General features: G+C 47.3%; 11 protein-coding genes across 11 annotated transcripts; 5 read left to right on the forward strand and 6 right to left on the reverse strand.

The window, feature by feature from the left end:
* Positions 1 to 628: 628 nt before the first annotated feature.
* On the reverse strand, positions 629 to 3,291 carry SERLADRAFT_360154 (uncharacterized protein; the record flags this gene model as incomplete). The annotated part of the gene is made up of 18 exons (XM_007315432.1): positions 629 to 990; positions 1,057 to 1,135; positions 1,185 to 1,214; positions 1,264 to 1,391; positions 1,443 to 1,483; positions 1,538 to 1,571; positions 1,632 to 1,777; positions 1,832 to 2,044; positions 2,102 to 2,189; positions 2,253 to 2,286; positions 2,350 to 2,531; positions 2,593 to 2,623; positions 2,680 to 2,687; positions 2,738 to 2,767; positions 2,818 to 2,843; positions 2,902 to 2,983; positions 3,048 to 3,140; positions 3,202 to 3,291. 18 exons carry the CDS (start codon positions 3,289 to 3,291, stop codon positions 814 to 816), a joined length of 1,512 nt encoding a protein of 503 aa, XP_007315494.1.
* Positions 3,292 to 3,789: 498 nt separating this feature from the next.
* Positions 3,790 to 5,742, reverse strand: SERLADRAFT_435182 (uncharacterized protein; the record flags this gene model as incomplete). The annotated part of the gene is made up of 1 exon (XM_007315433.1): positions 3,790 to 5,742. The coding sequence occupies one exon, from the start codon at positions 5,740 to 5,742 to the stop codon at positions 3,790 to 3,792; it is 1,953 nt and encodes a 650-aa protein (XP_007315495.1).
* Positions 5,743 to 5,928: 186 nt separating this feature from the next.
* SERLADRAFT_360155 (uncharacterized protein) lies at positions 5,929 to 8,730 on the reverse strand (the record flags this gene model as incomplete). Its single annotated transcript, XM_007315434.1, has 9 exons — positions 5,929 to 6,418; positions 6,476 to 7,919; positions 7,981 to 8,023; positions 8,084 to 8,121; positions 8,175 to 8,311; positions 8,362 to 8,427; positions 8,480 to 8,524; positions 8,573 to 8,614; positions 8,669 to 8,730. 9 exons carry the CDS (start codon positions 8,728 to 8,730, stop codon positions 6,016 to 6,018), a joined length of 2,280 nt encoding a protein of 759 aa, XP_007315496.1.
* A 1,014-nt stretch (positions 8,731 to 9,744) lies between these two features.
* On the forward strand, positions 9,745 to 10,163 carry SERLADRAFT_366956 (uncharacterized protein; the record flags this gene model as incomplete). The annotated part of the gene is made up of 4 exons (XM_007315435.1): positions 9,745 to 9,761; positions 9,813 to 9,897; positions 10,027 to 10,062; positions 10,122 to 10,163. The coding sequence occupies 4 exons, from the start codon at positions 9,745 to 9,747 to the stop codon at positions 10,161 to 10,163; spliced, it is 180 nt and encodes a 59-aa protein (XP_007315497.1).
* A 134-nt stretch (positions 10,164 to 10,297) lies between these two features.
* SERLADRAFT_460774 (uncharacterized protein) lies at positions 10,298 to 12,560 on the reverse strand (the record flags this gene model as incomplete). Its single annotated transcript, XM_007315436.1, has 11 exons — positions 10,298 to 10,432; positions 10,484 to 10,708; positions 10,761 to 10,887; positions 10,939 to 11,079; positions 11,134 to 11,241; positions 11,290 to 11,369; positions 11,423 to 11,500; positions 11,550 to 11,682; positions 11,738 to 11,924; positions 11,984 to 12,061; positions 12,115 to 12,560. The coding sequence occupies 11 exons, from the start codon at positions 12,494 to 12,496 to the stop codon at positions 10,325 to 10,327; spliced, it is 1,647 nt and encodes a 548-aa protein (XP_007315498.1).
* Positions 12,561 to 12,588: 28 nt separating this feature from the next.
* On the reverse strand, positions 12,589 to 13,249 carry SERLADRAFT_460776 (uncharacterized protein; the record flags this gene model as incomplete). Its single annotated transcript, XM_007315437.1, has 3 exons — positions 12,589 to 12,759; positions 12,812 to 12,942; positions 13,001 to 13,249. 3 exons carry the CDS (start codon positions 13,230 to 13,232, stop codon positions 12,703 to 12,705), a joined length of 420 nt encoding a protein of 139 aa, XP_007315499.1.
* A 97-nt stretch (positions 13,250 to 13,346) lies between these two features.
* SERLADRAFT_460777 (uncharacterized protein) lies at positions 13,347 to 14,393 on the forward strand (the record flags this gene model as incomplete). Its single annotated transcript, XM_007315438.1, has 7 exons — positions 13,347 to 13,444; positions 13,502 to 13,570; positions 13,628 to 13,686; positions 13,742 to 13,885; positions 13,936 to 13,981; positions 14,031 to 14,163; positions 14,217 to 14,393. The coding sequence occupies 7 exons, from the start codon at positions 13,397 to 13,399 to the stop codon at positions 14,288 to 14,290; spliced, it is 573 nt and encodes a 190-aa protein (XP_007315500.1).
* A 456-nt stretch (positions 14,394 to 14,849) lies between these two features.
* On the forward strand, positions 14,850 to 15,364 carry SERLADRAFT_460779 (uncharacterized protein; the record flags this gene model as incomplete). Its single annotated transcript, XM_007315439.1, has 3 exons — positions 14,850 to 14,986; positions 15,039 to 15,131; positions 15,188 to 15,364. 3 exons carry the CDS (start codon positions 14,896 to 14,898, stop codon positions 15,208 to 15,210), a joined length of 207 nt encoding a protein of 68 aa, XP_007315501.1.
* A 2,331-nt stretch (positions 15,365 to 17,695) lies between these two features.
* SERLADRAFT_460781 (uncharacterized protein) lies at positions 17,696 to 19,240 on the forward strand (the record flags this gene model as incomplete). The annotated part of the gene is made up of 4 exons (XM_007315440.1): positions 17,696 to 17,714; positions 17,771 to 18,170; positions 18,232 to 18,432; positions 18,486 to 19,240. 3 exons carry the CDS (start codon positions 18,165 to 18,167, stop codon positions 18,606 to 18,608), a joined length of 330 nt encoding a protein of 109 aa, XP_007315502.1.
* A 27-nt stretch (positions 19,241 to 19,267) lies between these two features.
* SERLADRAFT_460782 (uncharacterized protein) lies at positions 19,268 to 20,235 on the reverse strand (the record flags this gene model as incomplete). The annotated part of the gene is made up of 3 exons (XM_007315441.1): positions 19,268 to 19,648; positions 19,719 to 20,052; positions 20,108 to 20,235. The coding sequence occupies 2 exons, from the start codon at positions 20,191 to 20,193 to the stop codon at positions 19,953 to 19,955; spliced, it is 186 nt and encodes a 61-aa protein (XP_007315503.1).
* Positions 20,236 to 20,327: 92 nt separating this feature from the next.
* On the forward strand, positions 20,328 to 21,227 carry SERLADRAFT_460785 (uncharacterized protein; the record flags this gene model as incomplete). Its single annotated transcript, XM_007315442.1, has 3 exons — positions 20,328 to 20,441; positions 20,493 to 20,945; positions 21,009 to 21,227. 2 exons carry the CDS (start codon positions 20,406 to 20,408, stop codon positions 20,898 to 20,900), a joined length of 444 nt encoding a protein of 147 aa, XP_007315504.1.
* Positions 21,228 to 21,506: the final 279 nt, after the last annotated feature.

Consider the following 21,506-nt stretch of genomic DNA (forward strand, 5'->3'; position numbering starts at 1 on the left):
GACATTACCGTCTGTCTCTCCCTTAGTTAGAACTTCCGTCAAATCCACCATGGACTCCCCAATCATGTCTGGCTCTCGGGCATCGTCCGCGAAGCATTGCAGTTTCATAGTTTTCCCCCCTTGGATCTTCTTGGGAAACCTTGAATTCTTTGGAGGAAGTGGAGGTGGAGTATCTGATCCTTGGGCAGTTCTAGCTAACATATCCTCTACATCCTCGTATATCGAGAATCTGAACTCCTCATCCCACTCCGGATGCTGGCCACCCCGCTTGATAGCCTTGGTTCGTCTTTTCTCCTCGTGTAGAGTAACAGCGCAATACGGATCTTGCTTTCCTATGTGCCTTTTATTCGGTAAATTTTTCTGCAAGCGTGTTAAGTTAGCGTATAGTTGAGTGGACGGTACGATGGCACTAACTGCTTTCAAGACCACAACGATCAGCGTTCCTATTTCTCGAGGAGATGAAGACATTGATGAAAGGAGTGTTGACGAAGAGAAAGTACGAGATCGCAGCTACGGTGAAACAAATGTACAAACAATTCTTCTCATGCAGGTTTCTGACAGACCGCAGTTGAAACGGAAGTTCAACTCAGTGTAAGCTCTTTTCGGCGGTTGTGGCTCCATTGGCGCATAGACTACGTAACAGCCCTGGTTACAAAGAAAACAAACAATATAGAATCTCCTACTTATCACACACTGTACATCCATTGTGCTACTTTCAAAAGCCAAATATTCTTGTACTCGTCAAAATACATATTTTTTCACAATATTCACACAAAGTCACTGAGATTAGATCTACATATCACCGGCATCGCTTCATTGCCCTGGAGTGTAGCTCGTGCCGTTGGTGAAGATGAGTTCTGGCTTCCGCTGAGCTAAATCAAGAAGCATCTCCGAAAAATAGCTGTTAGCCCATGCAAACCACTGACGGGTGTATTGTGATTCGTCGTAGATGTTCATGGACTCGTGAATCAGACCAAGTCCAGCAGTGTTCTATCACACAAAAGAGACGGTATAACATCAGTACAATTGTTTGCCACGATACGGAAAAAGACGCACGTTCGCAATCAGATATAAAGAATTTACAATTTCATCATCATTGTCAGTTCCGAAAATCGCAGAAATCTGAGACATGGGCCTGTCCATGGTTCAGTATTGAAACTTCGCTCAGTGCTGACGCGGCTCACCATGGATTCCATGCATCAACGTGAGGCCCACTAAGATAACGCGTCAGCAGCTACCATAAATTTCATCGAAAACACTTACCCAACGCCACGGAAGTTCTTTCCTTGGGCATAATAAGGGTTGTTACGGGACAGAATTACCTGTCTTGTGGCAACATATGCAGGGTGGCTTGTATTCAGGAAGCCCAGGTACGGTAACGATAGCAAGGACTAGTGTAACTTTCAGCTTGAGAAGACATTCATGCCTTCATGTAGACTTACAGGAACATTGGCATCATCCATGACATACCGCGATCCGAGACCTAAAGAATCTGTCAGATGTGATTTCTTGCCAAAGTGACTCAAGTTCAGCACACCATTAGTTTCATAAGCAAAGATATTGTCGACAAGCTGACAAGTTAAGGGCATAATGTGAGCATATATGGTGAGAGGTTTGTTCGTAATATGTACCGTGTGGTTCCAAACAGCCGCTTCGATAGTCTGACTGTAATTCTTAGCTGCCTGGCTTATGTTTGGCATCTTACCGGCATCATCGAGAATTTCAGCCAGGTAGTTTAACTCAACGCTCAACATAGCGTTTGCTGGGGTAAGGAAAGCTACAAAGAAGATATTAACAAGTGTTTCAAGTAATGAGGTACATGCTTACTTACCAAATATGCTCAGATCATCCGAAGGCCTGTGATGCGTACCAACCAAACCATTGGAGCCTCTGGGCTCTCCAGCGCCTGCATTGGTTACAGCAGGCGACAGAGCACCAGCATTTCCTGTCCAGTTATAGTAAGAAACCCAATTCCAGTTCTCGTCGAAGGAAGCCTGCGACTGCTCTTCGATAACTGTCAAGATTTGATTGATGGCCGTAAACCCTGGCGTAATGGGTAAGTGCATAAGATACGAAGATAGTTTAAGATATAGTCAAATACATTGATCATTCATAATGGAGCTGTCATTGGTTTCTTGGTAGTAGGACCTGGACAACTTGATGAATGCGCATAACGAATCGAGTTCATACTGGTCGGTGGGGGATTTGATTTATTCAGTGTCAACTTCGGAGACAAACTGAAAACACAATACCTTGCATTCAAAAACTGTCTGGTTGTTGACGGGCCTACAATACGGCGACAAATGAAATTTAGCCATCCTAAATACTGCTCGAGAAAGCAACGCTTACGGTTGCACGGTGACGTCAGTAGCATATGCGTTATATGAAGGAGCCAATCCACTTTCAGGCGGGGGTTGGAATGCTCCGCAGTAAGGATATTCAGACACATAGCGCGCTTCGTTGTTAATAACTGCCTTAACAAGCGTAGCAAGTTCTTTGTCTTTGGACAAAAGGGGGCGGTATTGTGCGAACTAGAACAAACGACCGTTCAGTCTATAACGTCCCACTCGAGAAAAGTTGAGATGTACGCACTTGATTTCCAGTGTCACGAAGCCATTGTGCGCTAAATCATGAAGTTGTGTGAGAGATTGGTTTTACAGCAGCTTAAAGAAGACGAACGTGATGTCCTGATATCAAGTCAGTTGAGGAGATGTTGACTCGAGTCATGAACACTCACTCCAGTGATAATGAAAGCCAGGTTCTCAGTCTAATCGTACTATAAGAAGGAGCCCAATGACGTCGATATAGCAGACATACCGAATTGAAATAGCGAACAGTAGTGTCTGATATGATATGGTGACGTCAATTCGGTGAGAAAGGTGAGATGACGGCCAAACAAACCAAGGGTATTAGGGAAAGTGTTCTCGAAAAGACGAGCGAGATCGGGATCCTTTAGACGCGCCTTCATGTCTGCGATGACTTGCTGAGCGTGTCATAATATATAAGTTTATCGATTCCACGGTTAAGGAACAGAAGCAAGTCCTTACCTCAACAGCAGAGCTGTTGAAAGTGCGGCACGCTGGATCGGGCCTCATGTAAGGCAAGGCTAAAGGGCCTGTGGAGGCATTTCCTTGAGGACTCTTAGAATCCAATACATGTCAAGCGTGATGATTAACTACTAACGATATTGCTGATACTGACCTGAGAGTAAGTCGTGTAGTCAGGGCACTGCGCATGAACGGCGGTGCCCAGGGTAAGAGCAACTGCAAAACCACCAAGCTCTAATTTCATTTTGACAATACGCCAGAGGTTTTCGATACTGAGGACTTGGAAAGGCTGCAGGATTATTGAAAGGGCGGCTTTTATGAAATCATGACTTGATCCCCGCGTGATGTGCTCACGAGCATTCGAAGCATACGCACCCCAGCGCGTGATCATCAACACAGCGTACGGTGTTGACGGCGGAAATGATAAACTTGGCTCAGAAGGGATGAGACATTCCTGACCTGAATAAACATTTGATGTAGTTTTATTATAAAAAAGGTACGTAGGTCATCGGGGTCAAGCATCGTGTGGCAACCGTCTGAATCACTCTGATCACCAGAATAACCGACTCATATGATCCAAGTTTCACTACGTTGCAGTACTACTAGTAAGAACTCCAAAAACTATAAAGATAACTGTGAAAATGAGAACATGGGAACATAGTCCAGAGTAGAAGAAAAAAACATGCTGTCTATGCTGAAAACATAAGGTTATAACTACATAAGAAGACCGTCACCCATATATCTAACCAACAGGAGTAGAGGGCGCTGGTATGGAAAGTGCGCTTTGCCATGTCTCTGTACGATTCGTAGCTGCCAAACTGTGCAGATCCCCATCACTAGCAGTCCTACCAGAATCGTAAGAACTCGATGGCGACCGGTACGACGTCGAGGGATGACTTTCATCATCTGCATCCTGCCTGTCATCCTGCTTGCTTTCTACAGACTGCTGGGACTGCTCTTGCTCAGAAACAGGTGGAACTTTGGTCCCTGTCGTCTCTGTCGACTCTTCGCGTTGCTCTAGTGGAGGTGCTATTGCAACGATTTCAGGGGCACTTGCTTCATCTAGTACCATTTTTTCGACATCGGTTACTTGAGGTTTCGTTGGGGAGACATCACCGCCTGCAAGTCTTGTGTTTGGGGATGGCACCTTGACAGAGTTATTCCTCGAGTTGGAACTTGAGTTGCGATTATCCTCGTCCTTTGATTCCTCAGCAGCTTCCTTCTCCTCGTTTTCCACACTGAGAAGACCGTTAGTCCTCACACTATTGCTAGTCCATAAGCTCTTGCTGCCCATGCTAAGTCCTGCACCAGCTCCCAATATTCTCGCGCTCCAACCACTCGCTTCACTCTCCCAGCTGCCTCTTCGCGAGCTCCTTGGCCTAAGGGCTCGAAGGCTAGCATCCACATCCCTATCGCCGTAAACGTCGAGCCTATCGTCATCTGCTAAAAGGAAATGGCTAGAATTCTCTCCCTCGCCATCTCCAGCCATGCTTCCCCCTAACTGTGAAACTGAATCTCCTACACCCATAGCAAACAGAGCAGCAGATCCAACTGAGCCTAATGTCAAACGCGCGCCAGGAATAGCATAAGCCGATGATGCCAAAGTAAGGACCGACGCGTTATCCATTGGAGGAGACGAAGGACGGGGATTATTCCGGGGATGGTGAGCAGTGTGAAGAGGGGCCTGAACTCCATTCATATTGTTGGAGTTTGATGATGGCCCACCACCACCTGGACTTGAAGAACCAGCATTGGCTTGGTTCATAAATGAGGACGGGCGTGAAGATGACTGTGGAGACGGAGGAAGAGCAGAAAAAGTGATAGATGCACCGCTTCCTACATGCCCCGCTGATATGCCAGTTGAGGACGACCGCACGTGAGGAGGAAAACGAGGTGCTATCTGAGAAACTGGTGTGACTGGGACCTGTGCTATATGTCCGATACCTGCAGGAGCCATGTCGATACTCAGCAACGTCGTTGGTTTTGTACTAGCAGCGATACTCCTGAAGGTCCTAGGGTCAGACATATAGGACGAGGATGAGTGTGAAGGGGATGGAGAAGGTGGCGCGCTGGGAGGGAGGGGTCTGACAGACGCATCTTCATCCGCTTCTAAGGGACTAGTAGGAGACCACATCGAGTCACGCGCGAGTGAAGAATGATGCGTAGATGTTTCAACATCTCTTTCTATTTCCGAATGCTCATCAAAGTCCCCGTCGCCATTTAGAGATATAGTTTTGCGTTGAAGATGAATATCGTCCCGTCTGCTCTGACCCAATGCTCCACCATTGTTACCCACACCATTCCTTTGTGAGGACACCCGAGATGGTTGAGGCCACGGAGAAGAAACTGAGCGAGTCGAACGTGTCTTTACTGGTAAAGCTGTGCCATTGCGACCTTTGCGCCCAGAACCCACCTCTGCAACAGGAGCGAGCACAGGTGAACCATCCGACACCCGCCTTGTCTTTACGGTACCAGCGAGTTTGCGCTGAAACCAGTTGATAATTGGTTTGCTGGATCTACGCGGGACTTTCTTGCTATATGGTAGTTGTGTGGGTTGTTTAGTAGGATGTTGGGTATTGGATACCTGGTCCTTGGGTCCTGGCTTGACTTGGGGTGCTGGTTGCTGGGCTGGCGGAGCAGCCTTGCTGGGCGGCACCTCACGAGACTTGGGCGGAGCCGTTGTAGGAGGCGACATTTATCGCGTAGATGGCGGTTGCAAGTTATTTGAAAGGTTCAAAGTTCCAGTAAAGCAGAACGAGGGTTAACAGAAACAGACATTCAAAAAGGGAGACTAATACAACGAGGATAATGCCGCAGCGCCACTACGCCACATGCTACCGTCACGACGCGCGATCTTAGATCATTCTTACTGAAACGGACATGGGGAAGATCTGGTTAATTCCCTTGGTATTCCTACACGACATAACAAGTACATTGACGGTTCAGATCTGCACATTACATTGACATTTCACCACTCGTTCTTCTTGGTTTGCTTGGGTGGAGCAACAGGGATCTTGCCTCCTTTGTAGCCAAAGCCATCCAACCATGGCCAAACCTCGCTCCTCCGCTGCTCAAATGACTCAATTGAGGTATCCCTTTGGAGAGTCAGTGCAATGTCATCCAGCCCGTTCAAAAGACAGTGCCTTCGGAAGGGATCGGCAGTGAAGGGTATAGCGGGCTTTCCGTTCGATCGTCTGATTTCCTGCTTTTCCAGATCAACCGCTAGTTCCACTCCAGCTTCTGCATCCTCAGCGAGTGCTTTACAGTCAGCTTCGGGGATAGGCACAGGAAGCATTCCATTTTGCATCGAATTGTTGCGGAAGATTTCAGCGAAACTGGGTGCTATCACACACCGGATACCGAAGTCATTTCTGCATTCATAAAAAGTCAGAATCAAAAACAATGCGTAGTGATGTTTTGAATCTTACAAACTCCAGGCAGCATGCTCGCGGGAGCTACCGCATCCAAAGTTCTTGCCCGTACAGACGAGGATTTTTGCTTGGTCGTAAGGAGCGCGATTCAGGATGAAGTCGGTCTTCTCACCAGTCTTTGGATCAAATCGGAGGGCGAAAAACAACGCATTGGCGAGACCAGTCCTCTTGAGAGTTTTCAAAAATTGTTTCGGGATAATTTTATCAGTGTCGACGTTTTCCATGTGTAATGGGGCTGCAACACCCGACACGACAACAAACTTTTCCACTCCAGAAGGGGATGATGCAGGCGGAAGCGCAGACGGTTCTGAGGCATGGGTTGTAGATTCTGGTTTCGGTGATGGCAGTACGGGGTCATTGAGGAATTCATAAACACTCGTCAGTTTCAGTTGCGGTCCGGCAGCGATTTTAGCTTCTGCATCAGCTCCCAGGAATTTACGGACGTCGGTCAATTTGCCTGTCATGGCGGCAGCAGCAGCCATAGCAGGGCTGACAAGGTGGGTGCGCCCTCCGGCACCCTGACGGCCCTCAAAGTTGCGGTTACTAGTGCTTGCGCATCGTTCACCGGGAGCGAGTTGATCAGGATTCATTCCCAGGCACATGGAGCATCCAGCTTCGCGCCAGTCAAATCCGGCACGCTTGAAGACAACATCTAATCCCTCCGCCTCTGCGTGCTGCTTAATTAAGCCAGACCCTGGAACCACCATCGCGTGCACGTTGGATGCAACTTTAGCTTCTGGCCCAGCTGCTAAAACAATCCTCGCTGCGGAGCGAAGGTCTTCGATACGACTATTCGTACAAGAGCCGATGAAGACTTTGTCGATCTTGACCTCTTGCATGGGAACGTTTGGCTCGAGACCCATATATACCAAAGAGCGCTCGGCAGATGCACGCTTCCCAGCATCCGTCATAGTCGTGGGGTCAGGGACAGAGCCAGTGATTGCAACAACATCCTGGGGCGACGTGCCCCAAGTAACCGTCGGGGGGATATCCTCCGCTTTGATCTTGATTTCGATATCGAATTTTGCATTTTCGTCGCTTTGGAGGGTTCGCCAATATTTTTCTGCACGATCCCAAGCATCCCCTTTAGGAGAAAGCGGACGATTGCGCAGGTAAGCGAAGGTGACTTCATCTGGGGCCACCATCCCCGCACGAGCACCGGCTTCAATACTCATGTTGCAAGCACTCATGCGTGCCTCCATACTGAATCCTCGGAATACCGATCCTGCGTATTCGATGACAGAGTCGGTACCACCTGCAGTACCGATAACACCGATAATATGGAGAATCACGTCTTTAGATGTTACGCCTTCCACGAGTTCTCCGTCCACAGTGATTCGCATGTTTTTGCTCTTCTTCTGCAGTAACGTCTGGGTCGCGAGGACATGCTCGACCTCAGAAGTCCCGATACCGAAAGCGAGTGAACCAAAAGCACCATGGGCTATACAATGATTGAAGGTTGAGTGATCCTGCCTTGCCGACAAAGTAGAGTAAAGACGTACTGGAAGTGTGGGAATCACCGCATACACAAGTAATACCTGGAAGCTGGGAAAATCATATGTAAACGCAAGACCTATATAAATATATAAATATAGATATAGATACCGTGAAGCCTTGCTCAGGACCAATGATGTGGACGATTCCTGCAAGAATCATGAGTATTCGAAGGGCAGATAAGTTGCTTTCATTTCAGTACCTTGACGTCGATCAGTCAGCCCGAAATAAGTCAAACCGAATTCTTTCACGTTCTCTTCCATCGCGGCACATTGTGCACGGGAATCGGGCTCAGCAATGAAGGTATCCACCGACTTGAAATTTTTGCGCGATACCGTACTATTTGCATATGAGCACGCAGTTCAGGGGTATGGCGTGATATTACTTACGGAACATTGTGATCTACCGTTGCAAGTGTGCAATCTGGACGGCGGACAGCTCGGCCTGCATTTCTCCTATAGAAGCAGTTAATGCGGCGGCATGTGGGAGATACTTCGAAATCCTTACAGGCCTTCGAAGGCTTGAGGACTCGTAACTTCGTGAACGAGATGGCTAAAGGAAGGATCAGCGAGGGTCCTTGAGGGAGGGCACCAAACATACCGATCGATATAAATCAAAGCCAGGCCATCCTCTTTGATGTCTCTAATAGTAACATGGTCAAACGAGACCTCAACGTTGAGTGATGGGGTGACATACACAACATGGTCGTCCCAAATTTTGTCGTACAGGGTGCGCGGGCCAGATACAGGAGCAGGCATTTTGAAGCTACGAAAATTAGAAAGCTGCGGGCGGGAGATTTAGTAGGGATACCTATAGAGTCTGGCAGCTACTTATACTTCGGACTCGGGGAAATAGTCTGACAAGAATGACATAGTTGTCGGCCGAGCGACATTCGGCCGTTACCCGGAAAAGCTTAAATCCTAACCCTAGTCTAGTTCCATGTTATCTCTATACTTAACCCTGACTCCTCCCAATTTGTGCCATACATATAAGCGTGAAGTTATAAGGCGCTCCGCTCCACTGTCTTTTTCATCAACATCAGAGCAGACCCTGTTTCTGATAATCTTCTTGTACATGACCGCAAGATTTTATTTGAAAGCCTGCATCTTATGTACATAGAAGATAATAATTTGCACATGCTCCTGTACCGTACATTCATAATATTCATCACCTTGTCCATTACCCAGTAGGTCAGCAGACTATGTGTTATCGAGGTAGTTGCGATAACGATAAGCATGTCCTCTAAGCGGAAGCAATCGTCTGTTTCCAAAGCTTTCTGACAGATGGGATCGCAGAACAACGACGTAACTTGATATCAAGGAAGCTGGGGCCTCCTTAGCTGCAAACGATCGTCCTGCTCGCTGTCATGCGTGGCCGAGTAGTAGACATACCAATAAACGAGGCGACGAGAGAGTTATATGTACCACCAGCACAAAAACGGTATGCTGTTGCAAAGACAAATTTATGGACGAAAACGGGAAAGCCTGTGACAGGGGCCCGGCAAGTTGTGCTTACAAAACGGATTAAGGAATGAGTGAGAACCAAAATGGCTACCATGAAACAAGGGATATGATTGCCAGTTTCAAGTAGTCCAGCAGAAAGAGTCTCATCAGTACTGTATTAGGACAGCACATCCGTGAGAACTAATGGCGGTAAAAGCCGACTCTGACCGCATCAACTACACAGTTTCTCAGCCACCGCACTCTGTATTATCCAAGACTATCGCAAACGTCGCCGAAACAGCAAGCAAGTTCAAGCACCCAGTCGAAGCCATGGCCAAATCCAAGAAGTATGAACACATACTATTCCTGTCAGACTGATGTATTGACTGTGTTCTCAGCCATACCAACCACAACCAGAACAAGAAGGCGCACCGAAATGGTATTAAGAAGCCCAAGAGCTACCGCACTCGCTCAATGAAAGGTGTATGTACTCTATCCTTGCGATTATGTCTAATATGACCTTAAATCATATCATTTAATAGGTCGATGCTAAGGTCAGACATCAAAGTGCTTGAAAGCGCCAGATTAGCTGATTTTTTTTCATCCATACAGTACCGCAAAAACTCCCTGTTTGCTCTGGTCGGATCGGTATGTTATACTTTTTTGGTTTGCAAGATCGTTGTGTCTCAACAAACATAAACTTACAGCGGAAGGCTCGTGCTGAGCAAAATGCATCAACAACATCGTGAGCTTACGAGTATCTACTGAGGCTGGGAATAGGGGGATTCACAGGCCAGACGTTGGGCTAGACGTGTGCGCTTGGCACTTTATGTATCATCTACTATGATTATGCACTATGACTTAGGGTCATACGCAGCAGCAATTCACACAAAACATCCAATCATGGATTTCATTGCCGACTATCTGATGTATGCATATTACTCCCCGATATTTCACCACGACGAGTTGCCTGCAAGTTTTTGGCGTTTCGCTCCAGTGTAGCCCGTAATCGAGCAGCCTATCCAAGAAAATAAGTTAATGAAATACTGGTGATCACCACTATACGTACTGCTGCGTCTTCAGGCCGCAGAGCCCCTTTGGCCATGTTGTGCTTTCCAGCTCTGAGTTTCTTTGCGTGTATACTGGTCGGTTTACTTGCCCCTGGTTCTTGTCCGAGCAACGCAATACATTCTTCGTCAGTTACGACGTAGCCTTCTAGCAACGAAAAGAACTTGTGTCGCAACACCATCTTTATCCTCTCGAATGCATGGGCACTATACCATCCATCACGTTCCTGGTATGATCGTAGAAGTGAGGTAAACGAAAAGACAAGCGAAAAAACGTACATCGCAAACTTCACGGAGATCGTCGTCATCTTCGATCATCCCTTTGAGCATGGGATCATGTATATCGCATAGCTGAAAGGCAGCAGTCTCCTTGGTGAGTGTGACTCCATCAAAGATATGGGATTTTCTGTTGACCGCATTTAGCTGCGAAAGCAGATAAAAGTGGCTGGGTGCTTACCGTCTCTCTGCCTCTAGTGCTTCCACTTGTTCAACTGAGTAAGATTGGAACCCAGGATTAGATCGAGTTTCCTGCCGACGGGATACCACGGAAGGACGCGCAATAGGGTGGTTTGCATTTCTGAAGTACAAGCGTTGATAGCTGTAATTTGAAGTCAGTAATACTAAAAGCTGAGTCGACCTTTGACCAACTCACAAGCGAGCATCCACAGTTTTCCGTGGGTCATAGTTGAAGCGAACGAGCGTGTCTCTCCAAGGCCCATCTTGAAACACATAGCATACTAGTGGTAATAATGCCTTCGAGCTGCGCTGATTAATCAGTTTGCGTGAGCACTGTAAGTGATGGCCCTACTTGTGTATCTCTCGTGCCTCCTGAGGCGTAAAATGGTTGAAAAGAGACATCCGAGTCCAGATAGGCCGTTCGGCAAAAAGCTAATGAAGGAGTTAGATAACCAACATCGGTATGAATGGGTCAAAACGCATTCCTCTTGCAAGCTTTTCAGAATACTCTGATCCATTTGATCACGGGCGGCTAAGACGCTGGATGGAGGACCATCCGGTATCTGGGGACGTTATTTAATTCTGTGAGTATGGAAGGGTCGAACTACGCACCGCTTGATCTACGAACATGATGGTGGCGGGCCCGTAACCTCTCCATCTCGATTTATTGATTAGCCTCTTTTTCTCTTCGCCAGTTTCATCGTCTACGACAGTAGTGACCATAGAGGCTGGGTTCGCCTTGAAGCTGACAACTAGATAAGGCTAATATTCTGTCACCCCTTTTGAAGCAAGAACCTTACTTGTAGTTTTGCGGTATACCTTGCCTGCTAAATACTGGAGGAGGGAAAAGGCGTAGGTTACTTTGACTGGGAGCTTGTTGCCTACTTTGTTCGGCGAGCGCGGGGTCAAGGTTTGGAGATACGTCGTGTTGATGTATAATATAGTCTTCTTTTTCGTCCGGTATCCTGTAGTTTCGGATAGCATCGACTTAAGTGGTATCGCCTCATAAAATACCCGAACATACGACAAAAATTGATGAAACATACCGTCCATGCGATCCATAGCAAGACGCAATTGAGATAAAGGATCATTCATGTCAGGTTGATACTGGTAGTCCGCCATGCCTTTTATGACCACTACATGAGCACCCTTGATTGATAACAATGGAATAACATACTGCGAAATCTGGCCGTCTTTGGAATGACCCCTATGGCCTCCGCAGTGTACTCCCCGATAGGTTGATCTCCATCATTAAGCCTCCGACGTTTCCTTTTGATAATCTTTAGCACAATGTTATTCGTGCCCACTACATCGCCAGGAATGGGATGCGCGAAAGGGTTCCCGGGCCTTAGGTTGAGTTCTAGTAAGGCGTCATGTTTAGATGCGGTACGCTTGAATGCGCTGTCCAGATTAATCTGGCCACCCAAGCTACGAATTGCGAGCGGAACAGATGAGGACTGAACATAACCCGGGTATTCGACAGAGTAGAATGGCGTTGATGGAAGGGGACGTTCCGGCGCTTCTGAGGAAGATGTCGAAGCATTTGACGATGATTCCATGCAATCGAAAAGGCCTTAACTGAAGAAATACTGTGATTTTGGCTCCGTGATGTTGGCGTTCCTCGACAATTCACGTTCACTTACAGTTGATTAATCCGAAGATATCACGTGATTGATTTCTGACTAAAGAATTACAGGCTTTACAGCAACAGTACTCTATGAAGACAGTATGAGAATATGAGAACATGAACAACGAGAATTGTTTATCAGTTTCCTCCAGGCTTTGATCCTTTATAAGCTCCCATAAGCTCCTGCATGGCATCCTGGTAGTTGTCAGTGATGTGGGCCATCACCAGTAGACAAAATCGGTCTCACCTGAGATGTCAAGTCTACTCCAGCATTTTTCAGTTCTGTTACCACTCTTTGTGCTGCTTCTCTAAACTCTGAGTTGGCTGCCAGTCGTAACATTTGAGTTGTTGACGGTGGACCGGATGATGGATCAATACCTACAGTGAGACCAGGGAATTGGTAAGCAGTTCGTACAAATAGCTTTCGGTGACATACCGCGCTCTTTCAGTATAGCAGCAAAGTCCCGCAGCGCAATGAGTGCCTCAGGTTTGTCAGCTAGCTTTCGGAATATTGGTGTATTTTTGAAGTTGGAGAGAAAAGTGTCATCTTGAGGCTCTGCTGCTTGTAACCGAGAGGTACATGAGAAACTACGTTGCGTATGATGATATTGTAGATTGGGACGGAAATGGCGCCTCACTGCAAGTGATATTTGCCGTGCAGAGAACATGCTTCACTTTAAAGCTCAAAGAAAGCCAGTAAATTGTTTCTAATGCACACGGAAGGAAGGAGAAGCGTGGGAAAGCATAGGGAGGCAGTCGCGTTTATGACCGTGACCACGACTGGAATGTCTTTAACGCGTACCGTGACAAACAATTGGACAAAATCGCGGTAATGGACAATGATTACTTCTCTATAGACGCCATTCTAGCTGAGAATCAGGTGCGCACGCGTTCAGGTTATCCTAATGATGTCATCTAGAACTAAACTAATCTCAAGAAAATACAATGCACGTTCAAGGTGGACATTCCTGACATGGGCCATCTTGGAGGAGGATCTGAACGCGATGTACGTGTTAACATTCAACCTTACTTCCCATATTGTGAATTCGCGTCCGTATTGTAGATCAAAAGTCTTGCTAAAGTTCCAATACCAATTTGGTTGGCCTACATTGTTCTGTATTCGTGAGGCGGACGGATTTGATGACAAGCAGCGCGAGCTGACCAGGATGTATACCAGAGACTGGGCAGACTTTAGCATCCCTACGCCATTTGGTGCCAGAGTTAGGAATGCACTTAAAGCTGAATCACGTAGCGTCAAGCTTTCGGGACTCGTGGGTGCAGGCGGACTATGGTATGGGTTCGGAAAGATGATCATGGACATGTGAGTAGCACTCGTAAATTTATCAGTTGTTAAATTATGAAAAAGCATAGATTAAGCGATGAACAAGCTAATGAGATATCAGAAGTCTTGACAAAGGTAATGCATACCTATATGGACGTTCTGGGAAATTTCTGAGTTTCTATAGACGTTCCGAGGTCGACTAACTGAGGTCGTTGATCAAGCACAACATTTTGCTGCCTTAGGTCCTTCTGGGGGAGGTTCTTCGGGTGATACGTCTCTTTCCTTCAGGGAGGGTCTTGATAGCACCGAGAGGGAATGTGAGTAGATTCACACATTTATAGCATTCAGACTATAACCATATTCCGTGCAGTATTTGCATTAGCCCAAGCAAGCACAAAGAGGACAAAACGGTGGTACGAGGGAAATAATAGGACACGTCGTTAGAAAAGGAGTCGAAAACAAAATAAGATGACGGATATAACTACAAATTGTAGATCTTACCTGTAATAATTGGCCACCACTGCTCCCACTATTGCTCTTTCTCCTTCTTAGCTGTACTGTTCGTGTCCACGGATTGCGTTGCGGGCGGAACTTTTTTGAGTTCATACACAAACCTGCTGTGCATTAATAAATTTCAAGTGGATCGGAAGCATATTTATCACACCATTTTACGCTTGCCCATAGCGCAAGTTCAATCCCGGTCAATACAAAGAAATGGAAATTGCCTTTCGTCAAGTATATCAACCAAAGAAATACCCCCAGCAGGATAGTGAATGCGCCGTCAACAAGAAGGAGGAAGGTTGGGTGAAGGGAAGAACCAGGCTTTAGTATATCAGAGATAACGGACAGAGGAGCTGCATCCGAGGACATGGCGGGCAGGCTTCAGGAGAAGTTGTTGGACGCCAGTGACTGAGTGAGTCTCGACGCGTGTTGCTGTATTGAGAAAAAAATAAACAGGGGCAAATACAAATATTCTAACGGAGTAAGCCGGCTGTCACATTGTGACGGGCAACCCTGATTTTCTTTAGGTCTCCTCTTCTTCATCCGGGATGAACCAGCAGGGCCCCAACAGCAATCTGGGAGGAGGGGGAGGAAGCTATATTCCTCCTCCACGACAGGACATGGAATACATTTGTGCAGGTAAGCAGCGGCATAAACACGAACCTTGGCGGCAAATACTGAAGTGAAAAAGATTGCGGTGCCAAAAATGAGATCAAGTCGAGGGAGCCCATACGGTGTCGAGAGTGCGGTCACCGTATCATGTATAAAAAGAGGACTAAGCGCAGTATGTGGCACGACCATGTCATATTCCTTATCATGTCTCATCGTTGTGCTTGACAGTGGTCCAATTCGAAGCGCGTTGACACAGACCATCAGGACTTTTGTTAGCCGAGCTGTAGTGTTTTGCCCAAATCTTTGCCAACATATCTTGTCGTAGCTTCCATAGCTGTGTAAGCATACTCGCACATAGCACTTGTAAAGGTGCAGGCTGTAATAAAATGGCATGGCTTGGATGAAATGCCGAACGGCGAGAGTATGAGATTTCAAAGTCAGTCCGAAGGGCAAATACACCTATACACGACTGAGGCTTTTTCCTGACACCACATGGACGGTCCACAAGTCAATAAACGTCTGTCTTCCGATATATTCAACAGCAGCAGTATCACTGTAAAAAGGTCCAAACTGGACGATGGCCTCCATGATGACTTGAAAAATACAGCGAAAAGCGTCAGTCTCAGTCACGGTGAGCATGACCCGCAAGCGAATCATGGCGTAGAACGTATAGCCTTTCCCGGGCCTTTGCAGAGGGGCACGAAAACATCGCCTTTACCCCAGTCTCGTCACCAACTCACTTCCCTCGTCCATGATCGCAAGGAGATGCTAGCTCGCTCTGGAAAACGAGTGATCGGAGATCCTGTCTATTTGTGAGTCACCGCCCCACCAGCACACTGATTACCTGACTGGTATTTAGTGATGATGGAATTATTTTACACTGGTATACACATTATTTCTAGTTTCTTTTGCTCAAGACACTGAGATCATGTAGGATATTGGATCGAACGTCACGCCATGGTGATGCCCAAACAGATATTCCTCGTACATCCACGTCAAAGAATGAGTGTTCTACTACCAAGACCGATGTCTGTGTGTATGAGCTAACGGGAAAAGGTGAGGCGAAAGCATCTCACCAAAGCACGGTCGCACGATCTGATCAGGTCATCTTTGCTCATACACTTCGTCGGCATCACGGGCCCTAGCCTTAGGAATGAAGTCCACTGAAAGACGCGTTAGTATCGTGAAAACCGGTAAACCTGAATCTCGAGTAGGATTGTATCCCTCTCAGAATGGCCATGGTATTGAAAGCGCGATTATGGTTAGTGACTCGGAAGAAGAAACTGACGTTCCCAGTCCCGGCTTAGGGAAAAAGCCTGCATCTGTTTCTGTTCCTCACGATCCTCGCACACAATTAAACCCGTCTAACTGCTCCATCATTGCTCCATTTTCGCACCAACTGGTTCCTGACGGCGTACCAGCTCCAATTTCTCCCATACGAGCATCGGTAGCCGCCTGTGTCGATAATCAGAATTCCACGTCATTCGCAGAGGGCATTGCAGCTTTCCAAAAGCTTCTTACTACAGCCCTTAATGGTAACTCATCTTCAGCAACAACATCCATGTCAGCCGAAAGCAATTCATCGTATCAAACGTTGCATGAGCGGACGATTAATAATCACATTTCTTATGATCCTCATCCGCAACCGAAGTTTTCCTCTGCAGATGATTCTGACAACGATATTCAGTTCATTTCGTGGCGTCCTGGTCGTGGTTCACCTTCTCCATGTCCTTCTATTATCGAAGAAGAAAGTGCATCAGGGGCCTACCACTCTGCGGGCGCTTTGTCGTCTCCACCGAAAGGTGATATTGGTGCCTTGCCCGATGCAACGTCACACTCCACAGTCATACAGCAGCGTAGTCCCTCTTCCTCATTCTGCGGTACTTCCCAGTCTTCTACCGCCAGGACACCTCACGATGCCGAGCCAAGAAAGGAAAAAGTAATAGACTCATTGCATGGGAACAAACCGAGCTATTGGTCCGGCGAAGATTCAGACACTGATACAACTTTCAGCTCAAGTGATGACGCTGATGCGGTAGTTCATCACCGTTCATCAGAGAAGGGTAAAGCAAAAGCTTCGAATGCGGATCTTTCACATTTCACGCCATCACCCGATGTGTTTTCCCCTGAAGCCCAGTCAGCCGACATCGGATCCCCAGACGACAGTCCATTTATGGATGACAGGGCCAATCCTTCGGAAAGATCTCGAAACTTATCACCACCCGCAGTACGCCCTGGGTGTATAGTCGGGCACAGCGGTTCTCCTGCACCATCGCAAACTGTAGATCGTTTAGAGAAGCAAGCTGTTTTGGACCCGCATAGTGCTGATCAGCTCAGTAATCCCCGTCATCGTAGGAGCCAGGTTTCGCGTGATCACTCATGTGGACAGCAGCATCCCGACAACAGACGCTCTTCTCGTCGATTCGCGGTTACGAATAATTTCACCAAAATCTCGTTGCCGAAGCAGCCGTACGGACGTGCAAGAAGAATTCTGGTGCCTGCGTCTGACTCTCTTCCGCTCGCCACTGTCACAATGAGGGCAGATATTCAATTTCTACATCGTACGGAGCAGTGAGTCTAACCTTGTCCCATTTTGTTCAAACCCAATCCATGTTTCGCAAGTTACCGAATATCACTAGATTCTTTACCTAATTCCGGTATTTATCGTCACGTGGAAGATGCATGCATTGTAGGCGATATTATCGTCCTGGCTCACGATGGCGGGCCTTGTCAAATATCTCTCATACCCGTGAAAGTACGTCGTGGTTGACTTCAAGTAAATAAACCTTGTTCATTCCGTCAACAACAGCAAAAGATTCGTCGTTTGGTTGATCTTCCACATAAACCTCATATTGTTCAAAGCCGTCGCCCTGAAGTGGGCAAAGGGGGAATTAGTTCTCTCACTCATGGATATGAGAAATCTGACTGCCTGAACTTTTTCACCGGTGGTCATGATGGGTTTGTTTATTTGTGGACCATCAAAGATGGCCACTTAAATGATACTACCTCGAAAAAACTGAAGGTGTTCCATGATTCGAGCGTCACTGCACTGTCTTATCGCCATCATGATAAAGCCCTCGTGTCATGCGCAGGCAGAAAGCTCTGGAATACGGATCTTCGACGGTCATGGTCATCGGAACCGGTCCGACTCTCCAATGAGGTCAACCAACTCCACGTACATCCTCAGGAACCAAATCTTACAGTTATGGAAGTGAGTTTAGTAGACGATTACTCTCGTTTCTCGTAAAACTGCTAATCAGCGGGCTCCGTAGATAAAACACCTGGACTCTCAGATCCAAATATTCGATCGTAGAAAGGGCGGTTATGATAGAACTCCATGCTTGGCGTTCGGATACCGCTCATCGAGTACGAAATTCGAGACCAGCTATTCAAAAGGCTGCACTCGGTATAACTTCTTCCTGAGAGGGTTTCGAGATGGATCGGTCATTTTATGGGATTATCGGAAGGCAAAGGTGCGGACTCATTGTTGTATCACGCTGGAAACATACAGAGAGCTTGCTTCAAGGACGTGGTCATTAAACAGCAGTATCAACAAGCCGAACCTGTGGTGCACACAGCTTTCTCGAACTCGGATCTGGTAGCCTTTGGTGATGGATTCGTTACGTTCAGCCAACTGGATTCATCTTGATGACATGCTACGGCGAGGTACTGGCACGATGCTCACTATTAGCTATTTTACGGATCATGTTATGCACAGTGGAAATGTTGTCTTTGCTTATTAGATCATTTTGTTTTGTTGGATATACTAGGTTAATTTCCATCAGTAGATCCACATGTTGTCCACCGAGCGTTTGTCAGGATGGTGTATGGACGATTTGCGCAGAAAGCGGATCAGATCGAGTACCCAAACTATTTCCAGGTGCTTCTAACATCCAGGTGGCTTCGTAGAACCGAGCGTGACATCTCTTGGTTATCTGCCCATATGCACGAGGCCCATCAAAGGGAAAACTTATAACGTGAACATGTGCTTGGCCCATGCAGAGATGGTCTCATCCTATCACGATAACTAACCACATTTAGCTTGGGCGTCGAGGGATGGCGCGAAGCAAGGGGTAAGCAAAGACTTTGAGCGAGGAAACGGCATGTCGTTTGGGCTGAATTCATTTGCGAAGTTCATTGTATTCATAAAGCCGCGAAATTCCAAAAGACTTGAACACATCCTGATGAGAACTAGCATTACTTCAACACCATGCATTGAACTTGTGACTCGGACCTGGATCATATCCAGCCCTATCGCCGGATTAGGCGAACATTAATCCGATAATGCATATCGTCAGGATAACGGTTGGTGCAGGGCAGTCGATAGAACAGCGCGTAAGTAACCGCCAGAATACTGTCACGGGGCGTTGATATTGCGCTATCGACCTTTCAAACGGCATGATACATCCCAAATCCAGGTGATAGTGGGCCTACGACAGTTCCGTACGTTGACTGTGCGGCAGATGGCATCACATTGAAAGAGATGTCATCAGAAGAGTACTTAAACATGAGGTAAGCCGGGGATATTATTGGGAGGAAGCTAGTGTTTTCCCCGAGTAGAAGCCAGAGAGGTTCGGACACGGGATGGGACGACTCATGGGATCACATTGGTTGCGTGCAGGGAAAAGAGTGGAGTGGCTATACCCAGTGACCGTAGTCAGTTGTAGCCGGGTGGTTGCAAGCCGCCACCTGTGATCGGAGAAGGATGAAAAAGACTAGGATGGTTATAGGGGCTATCAACGGGTAAACAAGGACTTACGAGACCGCGCTGATTCCTTCGGAGGAATGTGTCTGCGATGGGCACAGGGTAGGCAGTCAGATGCACTACACATGATCGTCGTGACGTACTAAAACAGATGGCGCCTGCTTCCAGGGTTTCCAGATACCAAAGAGCAAACTGATTTCCAAGAGATCAGAAGTGGAGAGGGAGGATCGATTCAGATACTGGAAACACTTATGCGATAGCGGCATGGCTATTTGAAGAACTAGCAGGTCAGAAGACAAGCACTTTGGACCATTCGGAATTAGCGGAAAGCAGGCTTCCTGTTGGAGAATAATGCGTAAGAGGTTTCATAAGGTGGCATGGCTTCATCCTAACATCGAGCATCACGGGGGATATTGAGGGATACGCCGAAGAAAAATACAAACCATTGTTCGCTGCATCTGATACTGCGCCCACATTCGATAGTGTGAACAAAAAAACCAGGTATAAGAGCTATACCATCCGCATCCATGATTTTGTTACGGTTTTGGGATGAGTGCACGCCACCAGCAATACCGACATGGTCAAGGCTGAGGCAGCCACGGCTAATTCCGGCCAGCTCCGGCAAATTCGTAGTCACCGGCCGGGAACATGATCCTGAGCACAGCCTCCGTTTCTTTGCTTCCGACCACTTGCGCAAAAAGTTTGGGACTTGTTACACGAAAGGGTTAGTCCAACTTCGCCATGTCCAAGGCTCTCAAGACCAAAGCGCAGCTAGTGGTGCGTATCTAATCACCCCTATTTCATGGATGTCGTCTGACTATATCCTAGCGATTGCTGATACCAGCAGGAAAGGCTGCTCCTACCCCACCGGTGGGTCCAGCTCTCGGTGCTCGCGGTGTAAAGTCGATGGACTTCTGCAAAGAGTTTAACGCAAAAACCGCTCACATAGAACCTGGCATCCCTACTCCGACTCTAATTACTGTTGAGCCTGACCGCACATTTTCGTTCATGTTCAAGACACCACCCACGACGTACCTGCTAAAAAAAGCGGCAGGCATCGAGAAAGGGACCGGTCGCCCCGGACACGAGTTTGCGGGAACTGTCAGCTTAAAACACGTGTATGAGATCGCGAAAATTAAAGCGAGGGACGAGCATCTCAAGCATCTCAAGCTCGAATCTATCGCTAGTACCGTCATCGGCACGGCTAGAACTTTGGGGGTGCAGGTGGTACCTTGACCCGGGCCGTTCTTCATCAGCTTCGAGAAACTGGGCAGGCGTGTTGTAAGTCTTCATCTACTTTTAAATGCAAACACGAATATTTTTTAATCAGAAAGGTCTTATCAGGTCACGGGCGCGAAAGCGCATCCGAGTCGAGCAAAGGGACGATGGTTGTGCCTAGCGCTATATCGTCTGGATGTAGATAGCCTGTGCTGCCAGATGTGACTAGGGCAGACCGGGGTGGGTATTGCATGATAGTCTATACCATGTAGAGCGCAAGTGGTATTCTTGGACAAACATCTATAGTGTTATGTGGGCGCCAAGATCTGCCCAAAGGGGTGGAAACACGGGCAAGGTTGAGTTCATTCGCAGGAAATTAAACTTCGGTGTCAAGGGAAAGTATGAACAAGAGTGTATGATCGCGAGTCTCCGCACTTTGTGTGCAGCGGTTACCATCTTGTGCTAAGCGCTTCATAAGATGCAACTGGTCTTGCCATATCGACAGAGGTATCTATGATGTATTGGTTATATCTGAGCCTTGTCTTTCCTTGTCTGACACACGAGACGCCCGAGTGTGGCCAGTAAGTCGTGGAAGAGAACATATAGTGTAATTCTCGCATGAAT

Source organism: Serpula lacrymans (genome assembly GCF_000218685.1).
Source record: "Serpula lacrymans var. lacrymans S7.9 unplaced genomic scaffold SERLAscaffold_4, whole genome shotgun sequence".
Taxonomy (NCBI): Eukaryota; Fungi; Basidiomycota; class Agaricomycetes; order Boletales; family Serpulaceae; genus Serpula; species Serpula lacrymans.